This window comes from Ranitomeya variabilis, chromosome 1, assembly GCF_051348905.1.
Source record: "Ranitomeya variabilis isolate aRanVar5 chromosome 1, aRanVar5.hap1, whole genome shotgun sequence".
Lineage (NCBI taxonomy): Eukaryota > Metazoa > Chordata > Amphibia > Anura > Dendrobatidae > Ranitomeya > Ranitomeya variabilis.
In genome coordinates this window covers 310362195-310386469 of record NC_135232.1, presented here as the reverse complement: position 1 = coordinate 310386469, position 24275 = coordinate 310362195, and the positions used below count along the sequence as shown (strand labels likewise).

General features: G+C 47.0%; 1 protein-coding gene across 9 annotated transcripts in view; it reads right to left on the bottom strand.

Annotated features, from left to right (window-relative positions):
• Positions 1-23669, bottom strand: part of EMID1 (EMI domain containing 1) — a 224204-nt gene extending 200535 nt beyond the window's left edge. For 2 of the 9 annotated variants that reach the window (XM_077296643.1, XM_077296661.1), the window contains exon 1: positions 23074-23662. In XM_077296643.1, the coding sequence (XP_077152758.1) occupies positions 23074-23231 (158 nt within the window). In that variant the 5' untranslated portion in view covers positions 23232-23662. Of the gene's footprint in view, positions 1-23073 lie in introns of all 9 variants that reach the window. The other 7 variants (XM_077296616.1, XM_077296686.1, XM_077296678.1 and 4 more) reach the window with 6 other exon arrangements.
• Between the last annotated feature and the right edge of the window lie 606 nt (positions 23670-24275).

Here is a 24275-nt window from a genome sequence, read left to right as displayed (position 1 = left end):
GTACTCAAGCTGGCAAAAATGAGCATATATTTCTAATGCACATTGACCTGCATACCATACTACTCATATACATACCACTAGATGCACTTCGAATGCTCAGCGACTATATATTGCTCTGGGGAAGCAAGTCTCCTTTGATGGGGCTGAGGGAGTGTCACAGACAGAATGAGACTGCTCCAGGGGTAAACATAAAACTTTTCGCATAACTATATGCCAGAGACCCCCGCAGATACAATGTGTGAGTTAAGGTGTGTATAGGTGGAGGTGGGGTGTGAGATCTTGAATCAGACAGGAACGGGATAAGCTGTTCCTTCAAAGTCATTCTGATGGCAAAAATATCAGATGGAGCCAACAGAACTGTTACAGCTCCTCACATTACTAGATAGTGTTCCCTTAAATATGAGAAGAGAATAAAACCTAGGAATGTGAAGTAGGGCCTCTACTCCTTGTTCTCTCTGTAAAGGTAGGATAGGCAAGTTTGGTACAACTCCATACACATTAGATAAAATCCACAAATCCCACCAATGTGGGAACGATCAGCCAACAATCCAATGTGTATGGAAACCTCCTGACTTTTCCCAACAGATGATGTCACGGAAAAAAAGAAGTATCTGTCTAGTAGAGAACACAGAAGCGGCAAGTGTTCCTATGTATATCAAATGAGTAAAGAAAACAAATGAACGGCTCTAAGGTGTCAAGTCCATACGCATATGGGGGAGGATCATCTATGGCAGATAACTAGCGGTATGAAGCAGTGGGTATTCGGTGCTCAGCTTTGGAAAATACAATAAATATGAATGAAAAAAGAAATATTGATGCAGCACTCACAGGTCCTGTAGAAGCGTCAAGCATGCAAAACGGCGGTCATACGTCTCTCTTCCCCATGTGCCTCCTTTACCTGCTTGTCCCATGAACTATGTCTAAAACCCATGATGGTTGAATAAAGGACACTGTTTTTACAGCAACCGGGCGAGTGCCGCATCACTATTTATTTTTTCGTTCCTATGTATATTCCTATGTATAGATTGTAAGGAGAGATAGTTGGAGGCTGGGAGGAATAGTGTGACGCCCCAGGGTCCTAGTCGTCACAGTGACATTGCGTTCCTCACACGGAGAGTGATGTTACGTTTGGAAGCGATTAAAGATCTTCTTTATCAGGTAACCACAATGCACACAACATGTTCACACTCCAGGCCAGAAGGGGAAGCTCTAAGTCTGGTTTAGGATGAACTCCCCTATAAATACATTCTGATCTGGAGGAAAAGAGTTCAGAAAGTGAGAGACAGAGAAGAGAGCAGTCAGACATGAAGTGGCAGAAGGACTGAAGGAGCTGTGCAGCCACGAGAAAGTGCTGTAGCTCCTAGAAAGAGACATACCGAAAGCAGAACATCGTTCAGTGAGTGTGAAGGAGAGCGAAAGCACAGGAGAGTGATATCAGGGGAGACCAGCTGTGAACAAGCTGCCTCCCTCTCAAGTGCAGATAACCGGTAGCCGGGATACCGAGGTTGTAAGGGACTCAACGACTTACAGCAAAGATCGGCAGGACAGCTGAACTACCTTACCTTACCTGTCCGCCACACACACCTGAAGACACAGTAACACATAGAGCCCGGGGCATCCCTGTAAAAAGACTCGAGTTACCTGTCATACAGGTATTTTCCTATCCTATATGAGGGACAGAGAGAAGAACTGTGAGGACCTTATCTGAAGCCATAGGCAGTAAGGGACTACAACACCACCGCGCTAGAGGAAGGCTTTTAACTCCACCTGGTAAAGGGGACTCTGGATTTGCTTCCAAGCCAGCCAGACCCTGCCTGCCTTGTGATCTGGTGCCCTGGACTATGGCTGCCTGAAGTCTTCAGTAAACCAGGTGAAGAAACTGCAAACCTGTGTCTTCGTTCTTTACTGCAACATTCACCATCTTTCATCTACACACCGGGAGCCCTGGGGATATACTTCACCTGTGGGAAGTTATACCATCTAGCTGCCATAACATCACCCCAATGCACCCCTTAAAGCAGCGTCGGTCCCCACTGACCGACTACCACAGGTGGCGTCACGAACATAAACTTTATTCAATTTCCCCTTTTACATGGGCGCCCAGGGCCATGGACCGGGTCACCACCGTGACATCCCCCTGTGAACACCGGACCCGGTACCGGGTACCCAACGGCTCTGGTGGGCGACTCAATAGCATTCGGCAAACAGGATGTATGTCATTGTTTTATGATACCATCTTAATATAACCTGTTTTCTCTGGCTCTGTGTCTATCTCTGACCTGAAAAGAAGAACATGAACATCTGATAAAGGAGTTGTCTAGTATTTACTTATTACATACCTACAGTCTGATAGGCCCTGGAGCAACATTTTGACCTGGACCCCCATTTATATGGTGGTCAGATGTATGGGCCCTTCTAGCGTTCTAGATCCTATAAAGACGTGAGTGATCACCCCATATGCAATAATGTCCCCCATCCTGGCTCCTTTCTCTAATAATTTCCCTCATCCCGGCCTCTTCCTGGTATAGTGTCTTCTATTCTGGGCTCCTTCCTGGTATAATGCCCCCAATCCTGGACCCCTTCCTGGTGTACTGCATCTCATCCTGGGCCCATTTCTAGTCTGATGCACCCCTATCCTGGGCTGCTTCCATTCTTCTCCAGTGTAGGGGGGTGGTGCTGTTATGAACACTAGGAACACGCTGCCACTTTAAGAGACAGCACCCCCTTGTCTGGTGTGATGGAATGTTCTGCTTCCCCTGCAATAGACTGTGTAAAATCAACTGCCCTGTGCTAGGTGGAGGAGTGGAGCCTTGGGAGTGTGTGAGCAGATCAGAAGCTGCTGCAGAGAACGTCAGTGCTAAGCTTATACCTGTAAAAGAGCTCCCACAGCCTGGGATGGGGTGGATTTGTGAAATTGGACAGATTATTCCGGTGTAGCAGGCTGTCCTGTGCTAGCTTGAGAAGCCACGAAGATACCGAGAAAGAGATTTACAGTTTCCAGGAGCACCTCCAGGACCCAGAAGCAAGGAGAAGACCACGGTTCACGGAGCTGGCAGAGAGCCGTGCGCACCACCGTACTAGACTGTTGGGGTCCCCCGGGACTGGATCTGAGTCCCCAACATCACCGTGAGTTTGTTCCTGTTTTGTGCACATGTCAGGGCCTAATGTAGGTTTCAATAGACAGAACACGGCAGCGGTGTGGCCTGCTTGGTAGAGGCCAGGGAGGCTATACGTAGAGTAGCATCATTCTTTTTTTATTGTTTGCGTTTGCTTGTGTGACGTAAGTTGATTCTGTAATAGTTGGAGCACCGTGCTATTTGACAGCCCAGCTAAAGAATACAACTCTTGTAAATTTTCTTTTGCCATTTCATACCCGTGTTTGCACCTTGTTCATCCACTTCATTCCTTGCCTTGCAATAAATGTACCCTTAGTTGTTTGCACCTCATCTTGGGTACGGTAGTCTCCCTGCACCATCGTGGTCCCCCGGCCATCGCTTCAAGTGACGCTGCGAGCAGGGTACTGTCACAAAGATGGAGGCAGCAGACAGCAATGGGGGGAATGCTAATGTTAACGGGGATGCTGTGGGCATTGGTGGAACCCCTGCAAGGACACTCCCTATGGGCACCATATTTAGTGTACTACCAAGGTTTGACGGCAATAATATGCCACTGTCCGACTGGGTGTCCGAGCTGCAAAGCACCCTGAAGATTTATAACATCAGCCCAGACCTTGAAGTGGATATCGCTTTAACTGCCCTAGAGGGAGAAGCCCATGGAAACGTCTGCCTGCAATCAGAACTCACTCGTAGTACCCTGAAGTGAAGTTCCTCTAAAGACCGGATACTCCAGGAGCAATTCATTCTGGGACTTCACAGCACATCCTTGAGGCAAGCACTGTCAGAATGGGCTCGGGCAGATCTGGCTCTTACGTTTTGTCAAATCCTGGCAGAAACAGGGGCCCGAAGTAAAGAAGAAAGCTACGCATCTGGGGTGATGTCCAGGGCGCCAATACCAGAGGGGACCCAAACCATCAGGAGGTGCTGGTCCAGGTGGTGCAAGACTTGCAGCGGTCCCTTGTCAAAGTGCAAGAGAAACTGACCCAGATGGAGCGAAGAGTGGGAGAACTACAACAGGCTGACCCATCGTACTCATGCAACTATTCTTCGGCCCGACCGATAAGGGATCAGTGGGCGCAAGCCCCCTCCCGACAGGCATCGGAGGCACGAGGACAGGAACGGATCGAGGTACCCCTCGGCGAGGAGGAGGTATCCAGTGCTGGGAATGTGGGGGACACCTTGCCAGAGACTCTCGGAATTAAGCTCAAGGCCAGCGGGAGCCGCCATTAAACTACCAACCCCCCGCAGTAGTGCGGCACTCTGCGGGAGAGGCGAGGAGAGAGACTGCTCCATATCATAACGAACACTTGATTGCTGGGTGTCCCATCCTGTGTGCTGAATTCGAGGGTGTTCTAGTGGATTGCTTGATAGATACCGGGGCACAAGTGACGACGATGCCAGAAACATATTTCAAGCAGCATTTCCAGGCCCTGGCCAAGCCAGAAAAAGAGACATTGATCCGTTTTTTGCTGCCAACCACCAACTGATCCCAGTCACAGGGGCTGTGTGGATGAATATTCGAATCTGTGGGCAAGAAGTGGGGAGAAAAGGGATCCTGCTAGTCCCTGAGCCTATCAAAGAAGATGTACCTGTAGTACAGGGAATAAATATCCTACGTGAACTTGATCAGATTATATTTACCAAACGGGGACCCAGATATTGGAAGAAGGCTACTACACATAATCCTACTCAAGAAGCTCTTCAACGACTGAACCATGTTTGTGGAACACAGAAGAGCGTGCCATCTTATCAGACGGTAGGGGTCATCAGGGCCCCTGGTAAAGAGCCTGTAATCCTGCCTCCCGAGCGAGAAACTATATTATACCTTCCAGTGGGGACTCATCGCAACCTCGACGGGTTGGAAGTGATTGTTCAGCCTGTGGGAGGAGTGGACCAAGAAGTCATGATAGCTCATACGATAGCTGTGGTCCAGCGAGGACATTTCCCCATAAGAGCTTTGAATGTGGGCCCCAGGGAGGTCACCTTGCCATGAGGGACAGATCTGGCCATGGTGTACCTACATAAGGGTGAAGAGGTGAGTCAGGAGATGTCTTTATCACCGATAGGAGGTGTGGGGTGGACCCTAGCAGTTGCTGTGGGGGCCAAAGAGACACCAACCCCAGAGTGGAGTGGACGGGTCATCCTTGATCAAATGGAAGTGGATGTGAAGACTCTGGGCCCTGAACTTGTGCAAGTGATAGAAGATATGCTGTGGGAAAAGCAGGCTGCATTTGCCCTTCACGCCGAGGATTTCAGCTGTACTGAAGCCATCACGCATGAGATACCGACTGGGGAAGCTCGTCCAATTCGAGAATGATACTGGCAGATCCCGCCCAAGATGTACCAAGAGGTGAAGACATTACTGAGGCAGATGCTGGATTTAGGAGTAGTGCAGAGTAGTCAGAGCCCTTGGGCAGCCCCGGTGGTGCTCGTCAAGAAAAAGGATGGGACCATCCGGTTCTGTGTAGATTACCGGAGACTCATATCCGTTACCCCGCATCGAGGAATCCTTGACAGCGTTGGGGAAAGCCAAGTACTTCTCCACCTTGAACCTAGAAAGCGGATACTGGCAAGTAGCCATGGCAGAGAAAGACAAAGAAAAAAACGCCTTCATCTTCCCTATGGGACTGTTTGAGTTTAGTGGATTCGTGAAATTGGACAGATTCTTCGGGTGTAGCAGGCTGTCCTGTGCTAGTTTGAGAAGCCACGAAGATACTGAGAAAGGGATTTACAGTTTCCAGGAGCACCTCCAGGACCCAGAAGCAAGGAGAAGACCATGTTTCATGGAGCTGGCAGAGAGCCATGTGCACCACTGTACTAGACTGTTGGGGTCCCCCGGGACTGGATCTGAGTCCCCAACATCACCGTAAGTTTGTTCCTGTTTTGTGCACATGTCAGGGCCTAGTGTAGGCTTCAATAGACAGAACATGGCAGCCATGTGGCCTGCTTAGTAGAGGCCAGGGAGGCTATACGTAGAGTAGCATCATTCTTTGTTTATTGTTTGCATTTGCTTGTGTGACGTATGTTGATTCTGTAATAGTTGGAGCACCGTGCTATTTGACGGCCCAGCTAAAGAGTACAACTCTTGTAAATTATCTTTTGGCATTGCATATCCCTGTTTGCACCTTCTTCATCCACTTCATTCCTTGTCTTTCAATAAATTTGCCCTTTGTTGTTTGCACCTCATCTTGTGTACGGTAGTCTCCCTGCACCATGGTGGTCCCCCGGCCATCGCTTCACCAGCATATTTTAAAAAGAAAAAACTATTGTTCCTTCCCTTCCTGGCTCTCACGACGTGTAGCGTCCTCCTTTAGGCTATGTGCACACGTTGCGGATTTTGCTGCGGAACCGCAGCAGATTGGCCGCTGCGGATTCACAGCAGTTTTCCATGCGTTGTACAATACCATGTAAACGTATGGAAAACGAAATCCGCAGTGCACATGCTGCGGAAAATACCGAGCGGAAACGCTGCGTTGTATTTTCCGCAGCATGTCAATTCTATGTGCGGATTCCGCAGCGTTTTACACCTGCTCCTCAATAGGAATCCGCAACGTGTGCACATAGCCTAACAGTCATTGCAGAAGCCAACAGCACGGGCAGCACATGACATCACTATCTGGCCGGCAGCGTGTATTGCAGTGCAGGGACTCTGCAATGCAATACATTTCAGCTGAAGGTGTTTTCCGATAATGCATATTCAGGTTGGCGCTGGCGTCTGCGAGCTCACCTTCCGCACGAGGTGGTTGCACCCTATGTGCAGCGCCCCAGAGTCCTGGTCGTTGCAGTACTGTGGCTCCGCCACTAAGGGGAGCTATGGTACGTCTGATGGCACTGAAGGAGTTCATCTGACCAGGTATCACAGACACCAATACATTTCACAGTCGGGCCTCCAGGGGGAGCTAAGGGTTCTATTCATTAGGCCACTCCTCACATACTGGTAAAACTGAGGGTCAGGCAGGAAGTTAGGACAGAAAGCTGACTGGGTTGGAACCAGGCAACACCTTGTGGCAGAGGGTGTTGTGGGGAAAGATTTGGTAGGGTCCCTGTCAGGTTTGGGACCCTGACAGAGGCCTGGCTACAAGAAAGAACGTCACGGGACCGTGCCTGCTCAGCATAGCGGCGGTGCCCTAAGAAAGGATTAGAAGCGAGATATATTGTGCTGAGTGAGAAACGAGATCAAAGCAAGAGGAGAAATACCAGTAGGAGTCGTGCTGTAAGACCGAGGCAACATTCTACTGAGGCGCACAACCGGCGGCCGGAATGCAGAGGAAGTATATATATCTAGCTCCAAGCAATACTTCAAACCAACGGCAGGACAGTCAGTCTCAGGCGGGCTGTCTCACATACATCACCTATGAAGACATGGGGGGCGCACTAGGAGAGGGGCGACTCTAGGGTCCTGGAAGAGCTCCGAGCCTACTCGTCATACGGGTGCCGTCCTAACCAGAACATCAGGGAGGGACGGAGGAGAAGAACATCATCCGAACGAGTTGTGAGGGAACATCAGAAACAGACACAACAGTTGTGGGGTACTATCCCGTAAGCACAGCAGGGGAGGACCACAACACATAGCGCTAGCAGGAAGGCGCAGATTTCCACCTGTGAAGAGAACTCTGGAGGTGCCATTGGACCGGCCGGACTTGCGCAGCCTGGTGAACCGTATTCTGGACTGAGGACCCAGAGATCTTCAGTAAAGAGGTAAAGAGACTGCAACCTGGTGTCCTCGTTATTTACTGCACCGCACCACTACAGCATCACTAATATCATCCATCCATCATATCTATCACTGTACGCCCCTCAGCAGGGTCACGGACTGGGCCTAGCCACCGTGACAACCCCAGAGCAGAGACTCAGAGGCCCGGTACCGGGTACCCCTCGGCCCTGCGGCAGTGGGGGCGCTACAATGTTGGCGTCACGAACAGGATCTACTTAAGCCTGAAGAATCAGGTCATGTGTGCCTTGGAACTGTGATTTATTTATTGTGCTTGGACTGTACTTTATTGCAAGGACTGTGTGTTGTCACTTGCCGCCAAAAGTTCCCGCCAAAAGTCGCCGCCATTGCAGCGCCACAGGGAGCGCAGGAGAAGAAGAGGGGCGTGAAGTGGGCGTGGACAAGCTGAAGAGCGCGAAGGACAATGGCCGCCCAGTCTAAATATTTCTGTGTCCTGAGGACGTGTCCGTCAACAGCCGAGGTCCGCCTCCTGATCCTGTTCGGAGGGTGGAGACCATGGAGACGGGGCCGCCCACGAAAGAGACCGCGGGAAGAAGACGCTGGGGAGGAGATAAAAATGGCGACGCCGGGGGCACCGCGTGGGGATGATCTGACTCGGCATGGAACCGCATCACCGGACACAGCCTCGGAGACGCCATCGTTGCGGGGACTGGCCCTCACGGAACCGCCGATGGGTCGACCTAACTGGCAGATGTCCGAGGAGTGTGTGGCCGCAGCCGAGGCCCGACAAATAGCACGCCGCTTGGAGGCTGACGCCCGCGTGCTCGCTCGGCTGGGCCAGCCCACGGAGGTCCGTCTATCTCCGGTGTCCCCGGCTCCTCCCAACCCGGCCGCGGCTGAAGGTACGCTGCAAACACAAGGCATGAGGATCTTGCTGGAGGCCGAACACCTGCGGCGCTTGATGACGGCGTGGCGGAGCCGGCCCCAGCCTGCAGCCCAGATTGACTTGACCAGCGTAGAAGAAACCCCGCCGTCACACGGGTGTAGTGGTCTCCTTTAACTCCCGACGCGGAAGGGGAGTTATACAGGAGATTGGGGATCCGTTACAGGTCCGTGTGGACCGGGAGGAAGTGGAGTCCTGCGGAGGAAGGTTCGCCCGCGACCTGGAGCCAGGTGACGCTGTGACCTACACCAGGTGGAGGAGGGAAACCGGTGAGGCTGGCTGGGTAGCTCGGGGCGTCCAGCGGTGCGTCGCACTCCAAGCCGCTGCCGGAACATCAGAAGATGAACCTCCTGCTGAAAAGGCAACGGAACCTGTCCCTGCGGAGCAGCGGGGAACCCGGACCCACCATGTACCTTGGGGGCATGCTGGTCCATCAGTGAGAAGGGCATCACGGCGAGGGATCCTGTCATTGCTGGGGCAGGAACCGCTCCTTGGATCGGCAGCGCGACCCGTTGGTCTGGTGAGGCCCGGAAGGAAACCACCTTCTGCACCACAAGAGTAAGATCTTAAAACTCTGAATATGTACATAGTTCTTTAAACTGTTTGTTTTCCTGCTTTTTGCTGCTAAACCCGTCTAGGGTTAACTCTTAAAGGGATCCCTTTGTTGACCCGGGATCCCTATTGCTTTTTGGTTATTTCTATTTTCTTCTTCGTTATCAAGAACTGCCGCAATCATGAACAGTGCATGATACAAACTGTTTGTAAATAGTTTGCACCTTCTTAAAGGTGCTCCCTACTGGTTTTACTTAAAGAAGGACTCTTTGTGAAGATACCGCACCGGAGCCTTTGCTGAGTATGGACTGGTAGCTTGAGAAGATGTGCTACCTCATAAAGACTTGGTCCCCTCTTAAAGGGGATGTTCACTTGTTGCACTTAAAGAATGGTATTGCTTCCAGACTGATAGATAGCAATAATGTCTTGACAAAAAAAGAAAGTGATGATGATGCTTACATGTAAAAGTTATGTGTATTCAACTAGTTGATTGTAAGAAATGTTTGATAATGTTGATAGAAGAATGAGGACAGAAAAGTGAACCCGTACGAGGTTAGTCAGCGAGTCCTCTTTGGAGCCATATGGGGATGGCTCAGTGATTTCAAACCGAAAGTAAATGCTATGTTCTATACTGTGTATAGTAGTTGAAAAGGCAGTAGGCCCGGGCTGAAAGGGGCAGTCCTGTAAAGAAAGGAGAGGCAGTAGGCCTGGAGCAGTTAGGACAGGCGGTCCTGCAGATTTAACGAAGGAGAATGAAAGAGAAAGAGTTCAGAATAATTCTTTAGTGGGTTTAGTCTGTACGCCCTTGAAGAAGGAGTCAGTTTCATAATGTTTTATAAGTAACGTCTTTAGTGGATAGGAAGTGTACGTCCTTAAGGACAATGTTAACTTATTATTCAAAAGTTTGCACTAAGTAGAATACCCGGTTGGGTAACAGGAGTTATTTATAGCCTGTAATTTATAATGTTTAACCATGTTTGTAACGTTCGAGTGTCCTCACCTCCCATAAAGGGAAGCTCTGTTCAAGCTTACTTATTGTTATTGCATTTTCAAAATTGTATGTCTTTTTGCTAACCTGTATTGTTGTTTTCTTCCCAGTCCAGGAGTACTGGATTTAACCGGGGGGCAGTGCAGCGCCCCAGAGTCCTGGTCGTTGCAGTACTGTGGCTCCGCCACTAAGGGGAGCTATGGTACGTCTGATGGCACTGAAGGAGTTCATCTGACCAGGTATCACAGACACCAATACATTTCACAGTCGGGCCTCCAGGGGGAGCTAAGGGTTCTATTCATTAGGCCACTCCTCACATACTGGTAAAACTGAGGGTCAGGCAGGAAGTTAGGACAGAAAGCTGACTGGGTTGGAACCAGGCAACACCTTGTGGCAGAGGGTGTTGTGGGGAAAGATTTGGTAGGGTCCCTGTCAGGTTTGGGACCCTGACAGAGGCCTGGCTACAAGAAAGAACGTCACGGGACCGTGCCTGCTCAGCATAGCGGCGGTGCCCTAAGAAAGGATTAGAAGCGAGATATATTGTGCTGAGTGAGAAACGAGATCAAAGCAAGAGGAGAAATACCAGTAGGAGTCGTGCTGTAAGACCGAGGCAACATTCTACTGAGGCGCACAACCGGCGGCCGGAATGCAGAGGAAGTATATATATCTAGCTCCAAGCAATACTTCAAACCAACGGCAGGACAGTCAGTCTCAGGCGGGCTGTCTCACATACATCACCTATGAAGACATGGGGGGCGCACTAGGAGAGGGGCGACTCTAGGGTCCCGGAAGAGCTCCGAGCCTACTCGTCATACGGGTGCCGTCCTAACCAGAACATCAGGGAGGGACGGAGGAGAAGAACATCATCCGAACGAGTTGTGAGGGAACATCAGAAACAGACACAACAGTTGTGGGGTACTATCCCGTAAGCACAGCAGGGGAGGACCACAACACATAGCGCTAGCAGGAAGGCGCAGATTTCCACCTGTGAAGAGAACTCTGGAGGTGCCATTGGACCGGCCGGACTTGCGCAGCCTGGTGAACCGTATTCTGGACTGAGGACCCAGAGATCTTCAGTAAAGAGGTAAAGAGACTGCAACCTGGTGTCCTCGTTATTTACTGCACCGCACCACTACAGCATCACTAATATCATCCATCCATCATATCTATCACTGTACGCCCCTCAGCAGGGTCACGGACTGGGCCTAGTGTCATGTTCCCAATGGCAGGGAATTAAACACATAACACGGGCAAAAACAGGACGAGCTCTAGGGTGATGGAACCTGAGCTGACCGCGATCCTGAACCTCAACACTCAACTAACAGCAGCCGGGGAACGTTCCTGGGGGGACTCTAGACGTCTCGCGCCAGCCGGAGATCTAGCTACCCCTATCAGAAGAATCACAGACCTATCTTGCCTCCAGAGAAATATTCCCACAGAAATAGCAGCCCCCCACATATAATGACGGTGAAATGAGAGGAAGGCACAAACGTAGTTATGAAAACAGATTCAGCAAAATGAGGCCCGCTTAAGCTAGATAGCAGAGGATACAAAAGGTGAACTGCGCGGTCAGCTTAAAACCCTTCAAAATACCATCCTGAAATTACTTGAACTCATGTGCCAACTCATGGTACATGAGTGGTAATTTCAGCCCACTAGAGCAACCAGCAGCAGAGAATTACATATCTGCAAGCTGGACTAAAAACATGAAAGCAAACATGAAACAGGGAAATCCAGACTTAGCTTGTCTTGAAGGCCTAGGAGCAGGTAGCAAAGGTAACAGAGACACACTGATACATTGATAGCCAGCAAGGGAATGACAGGAAAGCCAGGTTAAATAGGAAACACCCAGCCTCTGATGGACAGGTGGAAACCAGAGACCGCAACCCACCAAAGTCACCCAGTACCAGTTGTAACCACCAGAGGGAGCCCAAAAACAGAATCCACAACAGTACCCCCCCCTTGAGGAGGGGTCACCGAACCCTCACGAGAACCCCCAGGGCGATCAGGATGAGCTCTATGGAAGGCGCGGACCAAATCAGTCGCATGAACATCAGAGGCGACCACCCAGGAATTATCCTCCTGACCATAACCCTTCCACTTAACCAAATACTGGAGTTTACGTCTGGAAACACGAGAATCCAAGATCTTCTCAACAACATACTCCAATTCTCCCTCCACCAGCACCGGAGCAGGAGGCTCAACCGAAGGAACAACGGGCACCTCATACCTCCGCAATAACGACCGATGGAACACATTATGAATAGCAAACGATGCTGGGAGATCCAAACGAAAAGATACAGGGTTAAGAATCTCCAAGATCTTATAAGGACCGATGAACCGAGGCTTGAACTTAGGAGAAGAGACCTTCATAGGGACAAAACGAGAAGACAACCACACCAAGTCCCCAACAAGAAGTCGGGGACCCACGCGGCGACGGCGATTAGCAAACTGCTGAGTCTTCTCCTGAGACAACTTCAAATTGTCCACCACCTGATTCCAAATCTGATGTAGCCTGTCCACCACCACGTCCACTCCAGGACAATCCGAAGGCTCCACCTGACCATAGGAAAAACGAGGATGAAACCCCGAATTACAAAAGAAAGGAGAAACCAAAGTAGCAGAACTAGCCCGATTATTAAGGGCAAATTCGGCCAGTGGCAAAAAGGCAACCCAGTCATCTTGATCAGCAGAAACAAAACACCTTAAATAAGTTTCGAAGGTCTGATTAGTTCGCGCCGTCTGGCCATTCGTCTGAGGATGGAATGCAGACGAGAAAGACAAATTAATGCCCATCTTAGCACAAAACGTCCGCCAAAATCTAGACACAAACTGGGATCCCCTGTCAGAAACGATATTCTCCGGAATCCCATGCAAACGAACCACGTTCTGAAAAAATAAAGGGACCAACTCAGAGGAGGAAGGCAACTTAGGCAAGGGTACCAAATGAACCATCTTAGAAAAGCGGTCACACACAACCCAGATAACGGACATTTTCTGTGAGACAGGGAGATCTGAAATAAAATCCATGGAAATGTACGTCCAAGGCCTCTTCGGGATAGGCAAGGATAACAACAACCCACTGGCCCGAGAACAGCAAGGCTTAGCCCGAGCACACACTTCACAAGACTGCACAAAGGTGCGCACATCCCTTGACAAGGAAGGCCACCAAAAAGACCTGGCCACCAAGTCTCTAGTACCAAATATTCCAGGATGACCAGCCAACACAGAAGAATGGACCTCGGAGATGACTCTACTGGTCCAATCATCCGGAACAAACAGTCTTTCTGGTGGACAACGATCAGGTTTATCCGCCTGAAACTCCTGCAATGCACGTCGCAAGTCTGGGGAGACGGCGGACAATATTACCCCATCCCTAAGGATACCAGTAGGCCCAGAGTCTCCAGGAGAGTCAGGCACAAAACTCCTGGAAAGAGCATCTGCCTTCACATTCTTTGAACCTGGCAGGTATGAAATCACAAAATTGAAACGAGAAAAAAACAACGACCAACGAGCCTGTCTAGGATTCAGACGCCTGGCAGACTCAAGGTAAATCAGATTTTTGTGATCAGTCAAGACCACCACACGATGTCTAGCACCCTCAAGCCAATGACGCCACTCCTCAAATGCCCACTTCATGGCCAAAAGCTCCCGATTACCCACATCATAATTGCGCTCGGCGGGCGAGAATTTTCTAGAAAAGAACGCACATGGCTTCATCACCGAGCCATCGGAACTTCTCTGTGACAAAACCGCCCCCGCTCCAATCTCGGAAGCATCAACCTCAACCTGAAAAGGAAGTGAAACATCTGGTTGACAACACAGGAGCAGAAGAAAACCGGCGCTTAAGTTCCTGAAAGGCCTCCACAGCCGTAGGAGACCAATTAGCAACATCAGCACCCTTTTTAGTCAAATCAGTCAAAGGTTTAACAACACTGGAAAAATTAGTAATGAACCGACGATAAAAATTAGCAAAACCCAAGAACTTCTGAAGACTCTTAACAGATGTAGGTTGTGTCCAGTCACAAATCGCCTGAACCTTGACGGGATCCATCTCAATAGTAGAAGGAGAAAAAATGTACCCCAAAAAAGAAATCTTCTGGACTCCGAAGAGACATTTTGAGCCCTTCACAAACAGAGAATTGTCCCGCAGGACTTGAAACACCTTCCTGACCTGTAGAACATGAGACTCCCAGTCATCAGAAAACACCAAAATATCATCCAAATACACAATCATAAACTTATCCAGATATTCACGGAAAATATTGTGCATAAAGGACTGAAAGACTGAAGGAGCATTAGAAAGTCCAAAAGGCATTACCAAATACTCAAAATGGCCCTCAGGCGTATTAAATGCGGTTTTCCACTCATCACCCTGCTTTATCCGCACAAGATTATACGCACCGCGAAGATCTATCTTAGTGAACCACCTAGCCCCCTTAATGCGAGCAAACAAATCAGTCAATAATGGCAATGGATACTGATATTTGACTGTAATCTTATTCAGAAGGCGATAATCTATACAAGGCCTCAGGGAACCATCTTTTTTTGCCACGAAAAAAAAACCTGCTCCCAGAGGGGACGAAGATGGACGAATATGTCCCTTTTCCAAGGACTCCTTAATATAATTCCGCATAGCAGTATGCTCTGGCACTGACAGATTAAATAAACGACCCTTAGGGAACTTACTGCCAGGAATTAATTCTATAGCACAGTCACAGTCCCTATGAGGAGGGAGCGAATTGAGCTTAGGCTCCTCAAAAACATCCCGATAGTCAGACAAAAACGCAGGGACCTCAGAAGGAGTAGATGAAGCGATTGAAATCAGAGGTGCATCATCATGAACCCCCTGACATCCCCAGCTTAACACAGACATTGTTTTCCAATCCAGGACTGGATTATGAGTTTGTAACCATGGCAGACCAAGCACTAGTACATCATGTAAATTATACAGTACAAGGAAGCGAATCACCTCCTGATGAACGGGAGTCATGCGCATGGTCACTTGTGTCCAGTACTGCGGTTTATTCATAGCCAATGGTGTAGAGTCAATTCCCTTCAAAGGAATAGGAACTTCCAGAGGCTCCAGACTAAAACCGCAGCGTTTGGCAAATGACCAATCCATAAGACTCAGGGCAGCGCCCGAATCCACATAGGCATCGACGGAAATGGATGACAGTGAACAAATCAGAGTTACAGACAAAATGAACTTAGACTGCAGAGTACTAATGGCAAAAGATTTATCAACCTTTTTTGTGCGTTTAGAGCATGCTGATATAACATGAGCTGAATCACCACAATAAAAACACAATCCATTTTTCCGCCTATAATTTTGCCGTTCACTTCTGGACTGAATTCTATCACATTGCATAGTCTCAGGTGCCTGTTCAGAAGACACCGCCAACTGGTGCACAGGTTTGCGTTCCCGTAAACGCCGATCAATCTGAATGGCCATAGCCATAGACTCATTCAGACCTGTAGGCGCAGGGAACCCCACCATAATATCCTTAATGGCCTCAGAAAGACCATCTCTGAAGTTTGCAGCCAGGGCGCACTCATTCCACTGAGTAAGCACCGACCATTTCCGAAATTTTTGACAATATACTTCCGCTTCATCATGCCCCTGAGAGAGGGCTAATAAAGCCTTTTCAGCCTGAATCTCCAGGTTAGGTTCCTCATAGAGCAATCCCAGTGCCAGAAAAAACGCATCCACACTGAGCAATGCAGGATCCCCTGGTGCCAATGCAAATGCCCAATTCTGAGGGTCGCCCCGCAGGAAAGATATTACAATCTTGACCTGCTGAACAGGGTCTCCAGAGGAGCGAGATTTCAAAGAAAGAAACAATTTGCAATTGTTCCTGAAATTCAGGAAGGTAGATCTATCTCCAGAAAAAAACTCTGGAATAGGAATTCTAGGTTCAGACATAGGAGTGTGAACAACAAAATCCTGTATGTTTTGAAATTTTGCAGCAAGATTATTCAGGCTGGAAGCCAAACTCTGGACATCCATGTTAAACAGCTAAGGTCAGAGCCATTCAAGGGTTAAGAGGAGGTAAGAAGCAGCTAGACAGCAATTAAGGGCTAGGCAGCAAAACTCTGAGGGAAAAAAAAAAAAAAATTCCCTTCAACACTTCTTTTTCTCCTGCTTCAGCCCAAACAATTAACACTTTGTGGGCCGGCTATACTGTCATGTTCCCAATGGCAGGGAATTAAACACATAACACGGGCAAAAACAGGACGAGCTCTAGGGTGATGGAACCTGAGCTGACCGCGATCCTGAACCTCAACACTCAACTAACAGCAGCCGGGGAACGTTCCTGGGGGGACTCTAGACGTCTTGCGCCAGCCGGAGATCTAGCTACCCCTATCAGAAGAATCACAGACCTATCTTGCCTCCAGAGAAATATTCCCACAGAAATAGCAGCCCCCCACATATAATGACGGTGAAATGAGAGGAAGGCACAAACGTAGTTATGAAAACAGATTCAGCAAAATGAGGCCCGCTTAAGCTAGATAGCAGAGGATACAAAAGGTGAACTGCGCTGTCAGCTTAAAACCCTTCAAAATACCATCCTGAAATTACTTGAACTCATGTGCCAACTCATGGTACATGAGTGGTAATTTCAGCCCACTAGAGCAACCAGCAGCAGAGAATTACATATCTGCAAGCTGGACTAAAAACATGAAAGCAAACATGAAACAGGGAAATCCAGACTTAGCTTGTCTTGAAGGCCTAGGAGCAGGTAGCAAAGGTAACAGAGACACACTGATACATTGATAGCCGGCAAGGGAATGACAGGAAAGCCAGGTTAAATAGGAAACACCCAGCCTCTGATGGACAGGTGGAAACCAGAGACCGCAATCCACCAAAGTCACCCAGTACCAGTTGTAACCACCAGAGGGAGCCCAAAAACAGAATCCACAACACCACCGTGACAACCCCAGAGCAGAGACTCAGAGGCCCGGTACCGGGTACCCCTCGGCCCTGCGGCAGTGGGGGCGCTACATATGCAACCCCTATCATTACGCTCTTGGTAGCATAGGTCATCAATATGACATTGATGGGGGTCCTCCACTGATCAACTGTTATCTACTTTAGCAGCGGTCAGATAAAAGCAATGTATGGAGAGGGATACCCCAGTTCTGTATGTTCTCTAGTGTCTGCTGCTGAGTACTGCAATATATCTCTCAATCGAATGAATTTACTGACATACGTCTGACATGTACTTTGAAATGTGCAAGTATACTGTCAAATATGCTGCTGCTATCCATAGACTCCTATGATAAAAAACTAAAAAAACATATACAATGCAGCTGAAAATATGTTATACCAACGCATGCCATCATGATGGAGGCCAAAGAACATAGATCATAATAGCTATCAGACAATGGCAGAAATACTGTAGATTGCCCTCATAGACACAGACTGCTTCCATATACAGTTTTGCAGCTAGAAAGCCCCCTAAAACATTAAATAGGTTTAGTACAATACAAATTTCCACGAGGCATCAAACGCTTCCCAATAAGCCAAAGTGTTTAAGCAATGCAGCATGCCAGTATTTATATAATTATTAATTTCCATTAAATCCATGAGGAAAAAAATCTGTGTGCATGGAGGGAGATACGGCTCTCTGACCAGATCCTCCCTGGGTAATAATAGTTATTAAATGCAGCCATGTGACTATGCGCATGAGCCTTGCTTATTACAGATCTGTACGCCTGTGTACAATTGAATTGATGCAAAAATAGCAATGCTAAATTCATACCAGCAATTTTCATTATATGTTTTTGCCATGTGTAACCTGCAGCAGTTCCTGATCGTGGGCACATACCCTGACTAAGTACTGACAAAAATCAAAGCAAAAACACTGATGACACTCAAATCATTTTGCATACCAGAAAAATTACTGACATATGAATGGGTCCTAAAGAGGACCTGTCAGCTCTTCTGGCATGTCTGATTTAGGCCTTGCTCCCACTTGCGTATAAAATCGGTGAGTGCAATGCGAGACAAAAATCACATTGCAGCCGCACCAATATCATTCCTCAGGTGAAATTGGACTTAGGGCTCATACCTGTCTATAAAAAAAAGCCCCAGGAAAGGAAGACCAAGAGTCACCTCTGCTTCTGAGGATAAGTTTATCCAAGTCACCAGCCTCAGAAATCGGAGGTTAACAGCAGCTCAGATTAGAGACCAGGTCAATGCCACACAGAGTTGTAGCAGCAGACACATCTCTACAACAACTGTTAAGAGGAGACTTTGTGCAGCAGGCCTTCATGGTAAAATAGCTGCTAGGAAACCACTGCTAAGGACAGGCAACAAGCAGAAGAGACTTGTTTGGGCTAAAGAACGCAAGGAATGGACATTAGACCAGTGGAAATCTGTGCTCTGGTCTGATGAGTCCAAATTTGAGATCTTTGGTTCCAACCACCGTGTCTTTGTGCGACGCAGAAAAGGTGAACAGATGGACTCTATGTGCCTGGTTCCCACCGTGAAGCATGGAGGAGGGGTGATGGTGTGGGGGTGCTTTGCTGGTGACACTGTTGGGGATTTATTCAAAATTGAAGGCATACTGCATAGGCAGCCTCAATAGTAAAACTTGGTCACACAGGGTTAATAGCGGCGGTAACCCTGTGTGAGCCGTGACTGCGGGGAGTATGGAGGGACTAATCGGACTGTGCCTGTCGCTGATTAGTCGTGGCAGCCATGACAGGCAGCTGGCGAGACCAATCAGCGAATGAATATCCGTGACGGAAGTTGCCGACAGAAAGACGGAAGTACCCTTTAGACAATTATATATATATAGATAGGGGGACCATACATTATTTTTTGGGGCAGGTCCCCCATTTTAATAACCAGTAAAGGCTAAGTATACAGCTGTAAGCTGATATAAAGGCCTGGAAAGCTCCATGGGTATTACTGCCTTCCCAGGCTATAAATATCAGCCCCCACCTGACCTGACCTTAATAAAATGTTGGAAGATCCAATGCATTTTTTTCAGAAAATAATTTATTTAGCAATACATGTACATGAAGATACATAAGAACTGTACTAATTATATATGTGACTGACATACTTATATCTATTCTATGCATATATTTCTATTCTATCTATTCTATTCTGTCGGGTCACGCATCGGATGGTACTCTCATGGTCTGAGTGCCATGCAATTTTTTTTATCACACCCACTGGCGAGTCTCATCCGATATACAAGGACAATCGCAGCATGCTGCGATTTTTTTTCTCAGCCCGATTTCAGCTAAGAAAATTTGCAGATGCGCACGGACTCATTGGTCAGAGTGCAATCTGATTTTTTATCAGATTGCACTTGTCTGTTTTTCTCATAAATGAGTATGAGTTCTGAGGAAAAAAATTGCAGCATGATGCGAATGGCAGCGCATATCTGAAATGACTCGCCAATGCAAGTCAATGAGTGCGAGAAAAAAACGGACCACACCCGGACTATCCGTATGCCATCCGTTTTTATAGATACATTACAATTCTGTACCATAGAGCACTGTAAATGATTGTAAAATAATAGTTGCACGGAAAAAAACGCATTGTTCACGCATTTCATACGGACGCTATGTGAGAATAATTGCATTGTACTTGCATGACACTCGTCCTACTTTTCTGGAACGATATTGGAGCGATTTTTTTAAACGCTAGTAAAAGCGAGACCTTAGGCAAAGTTTGCATTGCCCATAATGTAAGAATTCTGGAGCATTTTTTCTTAGAACTCTTCCATGTTATGTCATTCTGTGCTTACACAGTCTGGATTGAACTTTTCGAGGACTGCTACCTCTGTATAACCTCAACTGCTCCCACTAGACACATAAGGGCTCGTTCACATGACTATTTCGATCTAAGTGCTGTTCCTGAAAAAATTCGGACAGCGCCGAAACCAAAGTTATTCAATGGGGAGTGCATATGAGCCTTTTTTTTCACTGGTTGAATCTTATTTCTTCCATAAATTGGATAAGACTCACCCACTCAAGTCTACGGGCCTGTGAAAAAAATCAGATGCCATATGGAGCCACAGCCACAGTGTAGCATCTGCTTTTAACAGATACATTGCAATTCTGGAGCCTAAGAAAGTGTAAATGTTTGGTCTTATAATGGTCTTGTAAATGTTTAATAGCTGCTGCTGTACAAAAGACGGATTGTATCACGCCTAGTTTCAATATTAAACAAACAACGGATTGTATGCGGACTGCACATGGATGACATGCGAGGACAAAAATATTGTCCCACTTTTTTGGACGAAAAGCTGTATGATTTTTTTATAAGCTTGTGTTAACCTAACCTATGGGCAGGTGCTCATGACAACATTTTCAGGCCTGGAACCAGCCTGAAAGTGCTAAAAAGAACTCCTAAAAGAATGAATGTGTGCACAGCAGTGTTAAAAAGACTTGCTGTGCTTATTAAGTTCCATCTTTTGTAACTTCACAGAGCAGCTAAATGGCATCGCATTGTGATCGACAGGTCACAACAATTCAACTGGTTCTGACTTGTGACTTGCTTGTCATGGTCATATTACCCTGCCAGTCGCAATGCTACCTCACTCACGTACATTACGCTGCGATGTAGCGGTCCAATACAGATGCCATTGGCTGCACAGCCTGGGTCACTGACAATGTTGCCAAGTAGTCACGATTTTTATTTGGACAGCACATGTCCGTGTAACACATTTATTTGTAATAGCCTTTTGGGAAACACTAGAATGTACATTTCCTAATAATCATATGTGAATGACCTAAGATGAGCCTTTGCTTTATTACTGTAGCAATATTCGTTGTTTTTGGAGACAGCTGCCACCTACTGATATGAGTCTTCTTTCTATGGAATATGTTGTAATATAAAAAATAGGAATTCAAATATTAAATGGTAATATATTACACGTAACTGTAAAAGATCTGATAAAATATAATATTTGATTAATAAATCATTGTAAAATAGGATACCAGTTTATGGCAAGGAAGATCAGTCATGAAACTTGAGGAATTGCAATACTAAAACAAGGTCAATGTGATTGGCTTCAAATTGCAGGGCCAAAATGTATTAAAGACAGGATCTGAATGTCAGAAAGCCTGCAACACGAGCAGTAGATATCATCATATGAGTATGTGCTTATTACTTTGTTCTGTAAAGTGCATATATAAAAATGAAGGAAGAATGCCGGGATCGCAGAACAATGCTCGCTAAGGGGCCTGAGCTGTTGACAATTTGTTTATCTCTGCTTTTCCTCTGTTGATTTTTCCCATATAAATTGTTAGTGTACGCTTTCCAGCATCCCTAGGTCACGATCACTCCGCCAGAATTCTCTGTCTCAAGCAACAATGGACAAAACATTGCATCCCACAGGCATTAACATTCACTTAAAACTGAAGTGCAAGGGTGAATTCCTGCTGTAAGACGTATCGGGTCATTTCACAAATTACACCCTATTAAACTGGATTGTAAATAGCATAATGGGCAATTCTATAAAAAGTTGCTGACTGGTCAACCCTGAATGACCCTTAGAAATCATCTCAGCTGGCACCAAACAGACACAAGGGGCTCTCTCTGCAGCCGAACTAACTAGCGCCACATTAGCCAACTCTTCTTGCCTTCTGTTACTTGCAAAGCGTAGTGTGATCACTTTGGCCGTGAAAGGGTTACAACGTCAGCGCTCATCAGCTACCAAAGGCCCTTTATTGTCTGTACATATAGCAATTCCGTAATCCTAAAATAACCTTTAAAAATAACTGCATCTGTTAAACTCCGAGGCAGCCAGAGGGGCGGGCAAGCAGAAACACATTTTTTCATAGCAAGACGAAAAAAAAAAAAGAAATTAAAACCGTTCCATCAATGAGATGACACATAATCTACGTCTAACCCATGTTTTCTATGTACAGGCTTCTCTTCGATTGCAAGCTCTTGCGACACTGAATCTCCTTACTTTTTTTTTAATTAATCTAATTTAAAAAGCAGAAATGGGATATTGGATCCTTAGGGTATGTATGTGCACGCTTTGCGGATTTTGGTGCGGATAAGCAGGGGATTGGCAGCTGCGGATTCGCAGCAGTTTTCCATGTGTTGTATAGTACCATGTAAACCTATGGAAAACAAAATCCGCAGTGCACATGCTGCGGAAAAAAACGCGCGGAAACGTAGCGTTGTCAATTCTTTGTGCGGATTCCGCAGCGGTTTACACCTGCTCCATAATAGGAATCCTCAGCTGTAAAACCGAAGGTGGAATCCGCACAAAATCCGCAAAAAAATTTGCGGTAATTCCGCAGGAAATCCGCAGTGTGGTTTACCTGCGAATTTCCCAAAATCAGTCCGGAAAAATCCGCAGCGTGTGCACATACCATAAGGAAATAGATGTATCTGTCAGACAACTAAGATTTTCTCACCTGTCAGAAAAACTTCAGATGTTTTGTTTTATTGGTGAGTGGGCTGAAAAATACAATATTTGTCCATTTTAAAGACTCGTGTAGACAACATCGGTTCACACTTAGACCAGTGTTATTCTATAGGGACGTCCACATGTCTAATTTTTTCCTCGGATGGAGGCTGTCTGAGGAAAAGTCACAGCATAAACAAAATTGGAATCATAAATCAGATCGCACTCTGTTCAAACTCTCGGCAGAGTTTTATCAGAGTGCGATTATCATAATCGCACCGATTTTCTTGGATGAGAGAAAATATGGCCGCGTGACCCTAGCCTAAATGTGATATCACGTGATTTCACGTTATCTTTAAGACCGTACAGTACTATGCCACTATTTCAATGACTACAACAAAGTTTTTGGTTACCTTTTAGGACTCGTGAGGGACTCTCTGGTTTTGACTTGTAGTGTCGGTGAATATCGGTACTGAGCGCCGGATGTCCACGTGCAACAACCTTTGTCCAGGAGGGCACAGAGGCAAAGCAGAACATGCCAACACGAACAGCAGGGCACTGACAAATGCATGATTCTTCCACTCAGGGAATCCCACTTTGTGGTTCACAAGGCCAAATTTGCCAATATTGAAATACTTCTGATGGAAAAGTTACTTAGAGATGCCTACTCCATACATCCAGGTAACAGGTAGCATATGTCCAAATGCTGTGTAGGGAAATTGTCTGGTGATCCTTGATAAACCCACTTCAAAGTCACTAAGGACAAATCCGGCCTTCAGACGGCCCCTTAAGAGAAAAGTCTCACCCCCTTACCTCCTGCCTTTCATAGAATGTGCCCCCCACGCTGCAGGGAGAGGAGAAAAAAAATCTGTGCAGACTCTGTCTACTCTCCATGAACCGGCTTAGAAATCCCAAACAATTGAGTTTTTAAATCACTGGGATAGCATCTCCCCCTCCCTCCTTCACAAACTCTCCTCCTTCCTTACCTACCCTCTCTTCCTTCCCCTCCTCTGTTCACTTCCTAGCTGCTGCACTCTATCTTCCTCCCTCTTTCTTTTGCTCTTTTTTTCTAAAGTCTCCTACCCCTCTCTCTCCTTTCCTCCACCCCCTGCACTTTTTTATTCCTCACTCAGACATGAAGACAATTCGTGTCTTTTGTGTGATGTTTTAAAATTCACAGACTCAGCTTGTCTCTTCGTCCTATTTCTTTTCCTTGCTTTTTTATCCTCTACCCAGTGATTCCCATCCAACCAACTTTTTCTGCTTTTCCTGACACATCTCATGGTAAATTTAACCCTAGTCACTGGAATGATATTGGTCACAAGACAGGTCAATGCGGTACGGGACAAACTATATGTAGGTCTTAACACAAACTAGTCAAGCCCCCCCAAGAGAGCTCCTTAGTACACATGAAGGACAGAGCTTTCAACATACAGAAAAGACAGTTAATCCTAAAATATGCATTCTCAGTCATTGTATAGATTTCATATACAGTTTCCTTACATTTCTCCCCAAGTCTTACACAAAACATTAGCATTAGCTGTTGAAAGTACAGCAGAAACAGTTGTGCAGATAACCAACAAAGAAAAGAAAAGTAAGCATGAAGTCTATAAAA